This window comes from Coptis chinensis, chromosome 6 (assembly GCF_015680905.1).
Source record: "Coptis chinensis isolate HL-2020 chromosome 6, ASM1568090v1, whole genome shotgun sequence".
NCBI lineage: Eukaryota > Viridiplantae > Streptophyta > Magnoliopsida > Ranunculales > Ranunculaceae > Coptis > Coptis chinensis.
In genome coordinates, this window is record NC_141461.1 from 37,088,999 (window position 1) to 37,100,133 (window position 11,135).

At 37.5% G+C, this 11,135-nt stretch overlaps 2 protein-coding genes across 3 annotated transcripts; one reads left to right on the top strand and one right to left on the bottom strand.

Annotated features, from left to right (window-relative positions):
• Positions 1 to 2,830: 2,830 nt before the first annotated feature.
• On the bottom strand, positions 2,831 to 6,464 carry LOC147492819 (protein CHUP1, chloroplastic-like). Of its 2 annotated transcripts, XM_086565967.1 has the most exons (4): positions 5,805 to 6,464; positions 5,046 to 5,565; positions 4,280 to 4,410; positions 2,831 to 3,408 (listed from the first exon to the last, which is right to left on the bottom strand). In XM_086565967.1, the coding sequence occupies exons 2-3, from the start codon at positions 5,442 to 5,444 to the stop codon at positions 4,339 to 4,341; spliced, it is 471 nt and encodes a 156-aa protein (XP_086422093.1). In that variant the 5' UTR covers positions 5,445 to 5,565; positions 5,805 to 6,464; the 3' UTR covers positions 2,831 to 3,408; positions 4,280 to 4,338. The 2 variants fall into 2 exon arrangements, with proteins under 2 accessions (XP_086422093.1, XP_086422095.1); XM_086565969.1 differs by lacking the exon at positions 5,805 to 6,464 and having other exon boundaries at positions 5,046 to 5,786.
• A 212-nt stretch (positions 6,465 to 6,676) lies between these two features.
• Positions 6,677 to 8,649, top strand: LOC147492820 (malonyl-coenzyme A:anthocyanin 3-O-glucoside-6''-O-malonyltransferase-like). The gene is made up of 2 exons (XM_086565271.1): positions 6,677 to 7,879; positions 8,081 to 8,649. Exons 1-2 carry the CDS (start codon positions 7,066 to 7,068, stop codon positions 8,485 to 8,487), a joined length of 1,221 nt encoding a protein of 406 aa, XP_086421397.1. The 5' UTR covers positions 6,677 to 7,065; the 3' UTR covers positions 8,488 to 8,649.
• The last annotated feature ends 2,486 nt before the right edge of the window (positions 8,650 to 11,135 follow it).

Genomic DNA, 11,135 nt, shown 5'->3' on the forward strand with positions numbered 1-11,135 from the left:
TTGACCAATGTTAAGAAAATCAATACTAATCCAGTTGGGTCAATGGCCGAAAGACTATTTTTTAAGAAAGACTCTGTTTAAGCCAGATCGAGTTTAATCACTTTAATGCACTAGCCATTTTGCCCGCCTATGGCCGGACTTGCTACATAGATAGCTAATTACTCAAAAACCTAAAGTCCACTTGAATAAATAATATATGTATATTGATAGCTAATGATTCATTGCATACTTTGTTTGAAGGGTTTATGTTTTTCTAATATTTTTTGAAGGGGATTGCAAACTCTCAAACCTTGATCTAGTAAGTGTAAAACATACATATATTTTTTCAGGCTAATACATCAGCAGTAGCGAAAGACAAATCGATGTCAATTTCAAATCTAGATGAGAGTCCTACCTTAGCTTTCTCAGCTGCTTGACGAAGCATTTGGACAGCTAACTTGGCAATTATATTGTAGCATCAATCCCATAAATGCATTTGGCGTTGGTTATAAATTAAAGTAGATATATGATAACTGCCTTTTCATTAGAATCATTTCGACACTTGCCATTAGGCAACGAAATATTTGAAAGGCCAAAATCAGTTCGATCAAAGATAACCACGCGGTTGTTGTTTAGCAAATTTGCATGTGCGTCTTTGCTATCCCAATGTTGTTATGTAAAAGCGTCCATTGGCCCCCTCCGACTGCATAGGCCAGTTTCTGATGATGCAATGCTGCAATAAGGAGAAGATGCCATAGTAAGCAAGAAAGAATGAGAGTTGTCCTCATTTTTGTTTGTGAGAATATTGAAGAGGCTCTCTCTAGGTTGTCTTCTTATATCCTTCCTCGAGTTGGAACATGTGCATTAAATGTGCTAGAAGGCAAAGTACTTGTTGTAGAATAATTTCTTTTTGGTCTTTTAGTTGATGAAGTTTGAGGTTCCAACCAGTTATAATGAGTTCTTGTCTTTCATGTAATTGAATGTTTTGTTTGTTCTTTTCTCTTACCAACACCCAGACACCGAGAGAGAAAAGGAGAAAAAGATGAGATCTCATAAATCCATAAAGCCTGATTGAGCAGACATGCAATCTATATGGTTGTCAAAGAAGAAAATGAAAGATTTTTGTAACTACCATCAAACAGAGGAAGATAGACTGAAACTAACATAATAATATCTCTCTTCATTCTTATCAAAACAATATAGTAATACAATTCTTTTATTGTTTATCACAATGTAGTAAGATTATTCCCTTAATTAAGGTAGTCACAGAGATTAATTGAGAGGAAGAGGAAGTATCACTGATCATTAGTGAGTACTTGTAATTAATTTAATCTAATACAAACACTTATGAGTTGGGATGCATCAAGATGTAGCAATACAGTAAGGTTCCCACATGTTCAATGACCTCCTAGGCTCCTTGCACCCCTTGACTGATGGTACCAAGTAATCAACATTATTCCCCCTCAAGGACTAATTCTTGATTTTCTTGAGGATTTATATTCTTATGGACAATGAACTTGTTGTGCTTGTTGATGGGTGGCAATTGTTGAGTTAGTTGATGAGGAGTGTACACTGCTGTCGGTGGCGCCACTGCCTTGGTCCGCCAACAATAATCGTAAATGTTGAAAGACGAAGCCACCGAAGATGGAGTGAGTCTACTCACCAGTGGAGGAGGTGGGAGTGATTGGGCAAATGGTGTTTCCTCAGTTCCAATATTCATTTCTAACTTGGGCGACCAAGTTGGATCTCTATTAGTTAAAGCAGGTCAATGTGGGACAAACTATCAGCTTACCTACAGTCACTCCCTGCCGAAAACTACCATTCCCATGTCGATATCGTGTTATAAACTGTATGAAGAATGTAGAGCCAGGTTGGATTTTTTGCTCATCATCCAACTCAAAGATTAAGGCAATGCATGTCTTGTTTGTGAGTGTGCCCAACTTCCACAACAGGTACCACCTTGACCAATCTCATTCTCACTAACTGAACTGTTCTGTTTCTCAAAAGGTACACACAGACCAAGAATCCCACATATCTTTACAGCCTTCGATGTCACATCAAAGTACATGTTGAGGTGTCCATCCCCATCACGCATGAAAATATGCCGCAAACATTTTATGAACTGTTCAGACTCAAATGACTCCCCTAGCATCAGGAAGCCACCTGAGCGCTCAACTGGTACTTTCAATTCTGCAGGTCCAACCTGGTCCAAAGAACATGAAAACACATCAAGAACTATAGATGCATCCGATAGGTGAGAGCGAGATTTGGAACCTTGGCTTCTTAGGGGTAATGAACTTGGTTTAGGAATTAACTAACCATAATAGTCCCACTAATTAATAACAGAGACAATCAATTAGCTGGACTACATCAATTAAGGAAAAAAGTAAGACATAAAAAATTAAGATCTTATGCATTTGTACTTGCATATACACGATGTCAATGACAAATTACCTCAATGTGTTGGGGGTTCACTTCCCTTCTTCCCGACCCCGCGTTGCTAAATTAAAATCACGCTGCCTACGAAAAAGAAAGAAAAGAGAAGTGACCATATTATGTTGGTAAAAAAAAAATAGTACCATTAGCATTTGGTCACCAATGACGACTAAGTGTTGGCCTTTTCAGCCTAAACTGGTGAAGTCCTGTAATGAGGTGATTATTGCATTGTGCCTAACTTGTCCTTCATACACATTAATGGATGTAGTACGATTGATACGTAGGAGAATTTCTTTTTGCTTCTTCTTGACTTTGATCATTGGCTCTATTCACTTAAAGTCGTGTACCCAAGCAAGATGGGGATGTTACACGTGTATGACTGCAGTATAAAATCTCTTTAGCTGAAAAGTGATAAAACTAATCCCGAATGGTAAGAGTATTTCAAAAAAATTTGAGCTATCTAAGAAAAAAAAATCTTCTGCCCCACCCTTCTTCGATATACAATCTCTACATATATTCATCATCTATACAAAATTACAAAAAACTTTGAGGTACACCACTTCGGACTCGACTTCTAAAAGCCAAAGAAAAGGGCGCAAGACCAATCAATCTGGAATTAAACCATATTGAGGTTGCATCGGCACTCTGTGCTTACATCATTCAGTTGACAACTTACCAGGCAGTGAGCAAACAGTAGTAGCGTCAAAAGACTCTGCTTGTTGAATTGTTTCGGCAATCCTCAGTGCCATGGCAGCGAAATAATTAAGTTGACAAATCGGCATTTTCCATTAATGTCTGGGCTCTTTTGCGCTTGAGTACTGCTGACGCCAAGGATTCTTTTGCTTTGATTAGGGCCTCCTGGACTCTCTTCCAGGTACACATAGTCGCTTGCTTGAGATAGCTTGCTGAACGCCCTTCCGGTAATCTACAAACATCGTAGGTAAGAAGTGATCCTTAAGAAAAATTTCCACAAAAGCAAGCAACCCATTATTCCTGCAAAAACATTATAATTCAGAATGCAAATGGTTTTAAAATTTAAACTAAAATCAACACATCAGATATAGTTTGTTAAAATCATCAAAAGTGGTAAGCAAAAAACAACTTGAGTTTCAGATGTATGGTGATCCACACAAAGAGACATGCTACATTGCACATGGATGCATATAACAAACAATAGATTGCAAAAGGCATAGAGCTTACCCAAGATGCAACCTTATCGATGAAAGCGCAAAAGTTTCACCGGATCGAGATCGAAAAGCAAACCCAAAAATATAAAAAGTTAGTCCCTTTAGTCACGGTTCAATTGGGTTTATGTATGGCTCACCCTACATTTTCAAATTTAAAAAAACTGTTGCAAGGCAAAACTGATCGTATACAACCAAGTAAAGTGAAAGATATTTTTAAATCCATGATGCAAATAAACCATTAAGTCACTGGACCTTCAAACGGCATAGCCATAGGATGTATCAATTCAACAATACAAACTCGTGAATATTTTGTTCACTATTAATTTTTTTGTTGGAGATGGGATATATATGTTATATTTATATGACCATCTCGTTTTATATCTCAGTTTATATCTTGGAACTGACTGACCAACCTAAAAAGGGAACAAAAGGTTGATTTTTCGTAAATATGATCTCTACACCATAAAGATAATCCTCACAAATGATCAGATATTTATTAAGTTGTTAAAAAGGCGCCAACCCTCAAATGAACTAAATTATTGTGAGGATTAACATCACAAAAAATCAGCATTAATTCCTTGTGTAGGTTCGCAGCCTATTATCAGATGATTACAGCCTATACACAAAGAGGCACATGTATCCATTCCAAAGAAATATACATGCTACTAAAAAAAAACCTGGGGCACAGGTCGATATATAGATGCTGCTAGATATATTCCTTGCTCAGGAAGGACGGCTACAATTCCATAACCTTCCTGCAGGACGTTTGGGCCCCTCCTACTCCATCCTTGGGGAATAAGATCAACTCCTATAACAAAGAATAGATCGTTAAGTAATAGCAGTGACCACTTCTGATGCAAAATAAGCTAACTAACATGGACACTTCATATACTCAAAAAATTCCGTGTCGTGCATAATCTATTTATATAGTTTCAACTCCATGATATGCCACTTTCATTGTTCATTATCTGTAAGGAGGTACTTTATAAGGTATTGAGACCAAGAATTAGTTGTATAACTAATGAATAGTGATAGTTTTATTTTTTGTTAGTTGTGTCCCTCTGTCTTACTTCATAATGGTCACCGTGTCAGACACCGACGTGCATATCCCTGTTAATGTGACTTGGAAAATAAGAAAGAGAATTAAGACAACGTAAGGTCAAAATTCTAAGATCAAATTTGCACAAATTGCAACTGATGCAATCTAATGCTTCTACCCTTAATTTTATCCTCGAATTAATTGCTATTTTTATTGTTTCTTTTAAAAAAAAATAGTATTTTAGGGTATGGTATTTAAGTTGTTTTTAATTTTGGAGTAACTTTTGTTACAAATGCAGCAAACTGATTTACATTTTAATAATAAAAGCTCTAATTATTGTCAGGCAAAACAACGAAACAAAACTCTATAAAAGGGAAACCTTGAAAATAAAATAAAATCCTTACCTCTGGAAGCTCCAAAACAGAAGTAGCAAGGACTTGAGTGGATTCGAGCTTCCTTAAAAGCTCAGAATTTACACCCTGCAATCTTGAATTGGCCATTTTAAGCCCGGATGATTCTTCCTCCAATTCTTTTAATCTCTGTAAGCCTTTTCCAATGTCTACATCCCTCCCAACAATGCCGTATTCCTGATCTTTTAAGTCGGAAACCTTGTCCTGAAGCATGGAGAGTTGTTCCTTGGTATGCTCTTCATCTAACCTAATCTTTTTCTTCAGCATCTTTAGCTTCGTTCTTATTGACTCAAGTTTAGCTAAGACTTTTGAATGATCAGCCACTTGTGCCTCCAGTCTTTTCTTATCTGCCTGCAACGACTCAATCTTGAGAGTGAAAAGCTTATCTTCCATAGGGTTTATCTTTGAAAGAAGAGGCTTAATAACTTTATTAATAGAATTGGCATTACGTACTCCCAAATGGTTTTGATTGCTTGAGAAAATGGGTTTTCACCAGAAGAATTCCAATTATAATCTGCATCATGAAGAATATTGAGGGGTCGGAACATTTTAAAAATGTCTTGATGACTCTGCAGAGAGTTTACTGACATTATTATCCTTCCAATATCGGTCTATATAAGCAGGGGTAAATGATGTTAATCAGCCAACTGTAGTGTGGTAGGTGCACCTATGAAGCCAATGGCTCTAATTACTACACACAAAGGCAGGACAAAGAAATATGTGGAAAGAGATATGAGAAGAGTAACATATTACCTGCCTCACAAACATCTGCGCACATGATTGAAGAAGCAAAAACCGTCTACCATGAAACAATAAAATACATTGGCGACAATACGGGCATGTATTAGTATATTCAGGCTTTGACAACCATGTATAAAGACATCTTCTATGGAATATGTGCTTGCATCTCCATCCATAACTCCTTCAAACATATTGGACATTCTTCCATCAACACCTCTCTTTCCAAACAACCATCATATCCACAAGTTGTGTCTGCTTTCGACTGATGGACACATGAGTTTTTCATCTTCACAAGTTACAACCGTCTCTGTACGAACCTCCAACTCCAAAGCCAATCTTATTTTATCAGGTCTAGGACTCTTTTCCAATGCTGCTTGTGCAATATTATGCGTGAAAATAGATAGCATTTTCTGAAATGTATTCCAGAACTTTAGAGGAATACCATTCTCACATACAAACTCATTGAATTTATTATTTTTACAACCACCATCCGAAGTTAACAAATCATTAAAGTTGAATGAGAACTCTTTGAACTTTGTAGTTGCATGTCGTGTTTCTTGAGTTGTTAACCCTTCTTTGTCATGACTAACTGCAACCACCATGCTGAATGTTATTTCATTGCTCTTCCCTGTATAATGATCATATATAATATTCAAGTGCTTGACATAAGTGGATTGACGGTAATTCTTTTTGTTTAAGAATGGAGATAAGATTTAAGAAAGAAGTTTTTATCTACTTATCTATTTTGGGTTTTTATGTATTTTGGGTTACCAACAATTAAAATCGCCAAAAAAGGACGTAGAATTCATTTTTTTAGGTAAAATCTGATGTGTCAGTCTGAGAGAAAAAAAAAGGACTGACGTGGGTCACTGGGAGCATTCTCAACTACTCAGTATTAATGGTCTTAGATTACACATTTACACCTACTCCAAGTACCAACAACTCGGATAGCCTGATCCGATGTTTATAAAATCAGTTTATTATATTCGGGTCACGGGTAAGATAATGTCAATGGTCAAAACTGCCAAACATTTATATACCGACCATGGTTTTTGCCTTTTTGTTAAGTCTAGAAACGATGTGTATGAGTGTATCCAATGAGAATATATCCAAATGAAGTGATGAGATTCATTTTCAGCCTTCGTGAAAGAAAGAGGACACCAGAGTTTGTCTTCAATCTTCCAAGAAGAGCTACAAATAAGTCTTGTATAGCTAAGCCTGGCTTGTCGACACTTCAGGAAAATAGTTTCTTCCTCACTTACTGAAAGTATCTATGGAGTTGCCATACACAGTAGATGTGCTGGAACAATGCCAAATCTCTCCACCATTTGGTTCAGTCCCTAAAACATCTCTCCCTCTCACCTTTTTCGACATAATTTGGCTTCCTTTGTCTCTGTCTCCTGTCCAACGCCTCTTTATGTATGAATTCAACCACCCCAAGTCCTATTTCATGGACACCATCCTTCCCAACATGAAACACTCTCTTTCCCTCACTCTCCAACACTTCTTCCCTTTTGCTGGCAATCTTACATGGCCTCAAGATTCTACAAAACCCGAAATCCTTTACAACGACGGGGACTCAGTTTCTTTCACTGTGGCCGAGTCGGATTATGACTTCCATCAATTAGCTGGTAACCATGTAAAAGATGCGAATCAGTTGCATCCCCTTGTTCCTGACTTGCTCAACATGTCTAACAGTAAACTTGCTTCTGTATTAGCTTTGCAAGTAACCTTGTCACCTCATAAGGGAATGTGTATCGGTGTCACCTATAATCACACAAGTGCAGATGGCGGGACAGTGAGTCAGTTCATCAAGTCGTGGGCATCGGTTTGTAGATTACAAGGCGACACTGCTTTGATAATCGAGTCGCCTCCATGCTACGACAGAACCATAGTTAAAGACCCCAAGGGTTTAGAAATGATTCTCTTGGATGTCACGAACAACCGATATAACATCAATAAGGAGACTTTCAACACTCCAGTTCCAGAAAACAGTCCAGATAATCTTGCGGACAAGGTTCGAGCCACATTTGTGCTGGGTCAGTCTGACATCAAGAGACTCAAACAATGGATATTGACGCGCCTCAGTACTCCACCGTTGCATTTATCCACATTTGTAGTAACTTATTCTTATGTTTGGGTATGCTTGGTAAAAGCAAGATGGGGCCAAGATGTTGTAGCCAATGCATATGGGGATCAAAAAGAAAATATACTTTTCCCAATTGATTGTAGACCAAAATTAGACCCGCCTTTACCTAAAACATATTTCGGTAACTGTCTTACTGCAGGGATCGCATCAGCTAAACGAGGTGATTTGATTGGGCTAGATGGAATAGCCATTGCAGCAGAACTCCTTGGGAAGGCGATAAAAAACGTGGACAGTGCAGATAAATTAATGAATAATTTGGAAACGATTATCTTGGAAAACAAACTTCAGGCAATGGAAGGTTGTTTAGTTTCAGTTGCGGGTTCAACAAAGTTGGGTGTTTATGAAACAGACTTTGGATGGGGAACTCCAAAGAAAGTTGAAGTTGTTTCTATTGCTGACACAGGAGCTATATCTCTTAGTGAGTGCCCGAATGAAATTGGAGCTGTTGAAGTTGGTGTGGTTCGTAACAAGATCGAGATGGATGCTTTCAGTTCTTTGTTTGTCAAGACTATCCAAGGCTTTCCTCAATGTAATATTGATGGTTAAATTTAATGTGTCCTATCTATGTTCTCTGTTGTCATTTTAATTAATTATCGAGATTTGTCGTGTTTGACAGTTTGACTTGAGAAGTTGAGGCTGCAGGCATACTTTTGTACGTTGATAATGTTTTTAACAAAGTAATCCATCTCAGTTTTCGGTTTTGCTAAATCATAATTTTCGCATTGCATTGTGTTTATTATATATATATTGTATTAATGCAAAGTGTTCACTAAGATAATGCCGTCGTTTTATTGGAACAAAAAAACAACTAACTGTGGATTTATGTCGACAGCAAGAAAACATATGGTGATACTTGATAGGGTGGTATTGGTGGAAGTGTGGAAGTTATCCCAAGTTCATGCGTGTTGTCATTAATTAGCAAAATGGATTGCAATCATTTTCACGACTTTTCAAAACATTATCCATCGAATTCTATCTCAGTTCATTATCCATCGAATTCTATATCAATTCTCAAGACGATGAATTATTTTTGGAATTAAGAACATTCCTAATGCTGGTGGATATGGTGGGAATGGAACTTTATTCACCTCTTTATGGTTCAAAACATTTGCCCAATATAAAAGTGAATATCTAGGTGATTATTTTTCCAAGTCAAAATGAGGGTGAAACCTTCAACCGAGATAGTAGGCTGAATTGTGAACTGTTAGAATAGTTGTATGAACACAAAGAATCCAAAGTAGAAACGATGAAGAACGATGCTTGATGAAAACAAGGATAGGGCCGAAATCGGGAATAACCAAGGTGATTAAGTCGCCCCTTAAAGAAAGATTTAAGCCCTTCCAATGGTGCGAGAAAAGACAACAAAACGCCTTCCTCACGAGGATTCAATGGTTAACAAACGACTTTGCACTAGAACGGACTAACCTCTAGAACAACAATATAACTCTCTCTCAAGACGAAGAAGAAGAGAAGAAGAAAGGAATGGTTTGAGTTTTACGTTTCTCTCGAGTTGAGTTTTTGATCAAGTCTATTTTTTCTCTATGGACTCACACGTCCCATTTATAGAGGTTAGGAGAAAGAGAGACCAACTCCTAATAGAACACCTGAAACTTGCTTTTTCAAGAAAAAGGCAAAACAAGTTTAAAGGCTATCGGGTCAAACCACTACCCACAACAAGAAGCCCAAGCCCAGGCCGAACCCCACCCGATGTGGTGGATAACCAATGTGGGACTATCTACTATGCACTAAAGTGGCGAGAATACCATTTGTTCATCTCCTCCACTTTGCACACACACACACTAGTATTTAGAAATACACAAGAGATTCCAACAATCCCCCACTATTTCAAAATACTAATAGTCCCCACTATTTTTTGGAATAGGATATTACAAAAGAAATGGGTTAACGAAATGCCGAGAGAATCGAAAAAACAATGCATAAGATCTGGTGTTTTACGGGCTTGAACGGTCGTAGGGTAACATGTCTTATAATACGTGAAAGTGGTGGATTAAAAAATCTTTGAACCAACATTCCCTTGTAGTAAAATAGAGGACATACACCCACATTGCTCTTTCATTATATGCACGTTGCTCAAGGTGTTGCTTTTTGGCCCTTTTGGCTACGCCTTATGTTATGTGAATGCTCTAGAGTACTTGCACGAATACTCATAAGAACCGACCCAGTTCTACATTCACGTAGGTGGATATCCATCAAGTGTACATAGCGGTTAGAATATACTATCTCATAAAAAATAATGGACTATGGATTCCATTAAGAGTAAAATAACTTCGGCCTTTTCTTATTGCTATTCAAGTTATACAAAGTATACAATAATGCTATCTAGTCATAGGGGGTGGGGCGTCTCAAAGAAAGACAATAGCATACCGGGCGGCGAGGTGACTTGTTTTTCCCTTTGAACCTAATTCATGGGATCTCCAATCACATAGGTGGGGTTCTTGCCGATTAATAAGCCCTCTATCTAAGGCAAAAGTCCCATCCCCTCGACGTATAACCACTTGCCTCCAAAGAAGTGGTGCGAGTTAGACACATGTGGCCAAACTAAGTCCAACCTAACATAATCTCTAGCGGTTTTGCTTGATTAAGTTATATCTCAACTTACATGTATTCTTTTCCCATTGCACATAAGATAACATGTCTTAGCTATTGCAATGAGACGGTTTGCAAAGCATATACACATCGATGTTTGTTTAGAGCCAATGGGAAGATTTGCCAAGAGGTTGCTAACCCACTCAAAGATCATCACATGCCTTTTCTAAAGGCGATTAAAAGCTTGGATGATATCCAAGACATTCAATTTCCACCAAAGGTAAACACATAAACATTCTTGGATCCGGTTTATAACATATTACCCTTCTAACAATGATGGAAATCTACTAAATATCGACCCATAATCAATGGCTTTGCTATAGTACTTGGATAATCGACAATATACATCAAAGTTCCTTATAAGGACACAATGGGTTATCATTTCGGTATGCCATTAATGTAGGCAATGTCATGTCTCACATACATTATCCATCAAGTACAATTGGCTACCAATGATATTGACATATTTAGTATGAGAAAACACAAGGAGATTATTTTTCATAAGATGGATATTTGCCACAAAATGTGTTAACACATGCTTACTATCATAATACCCATACTTTTCAATGAAAAATATTTCTACTAAG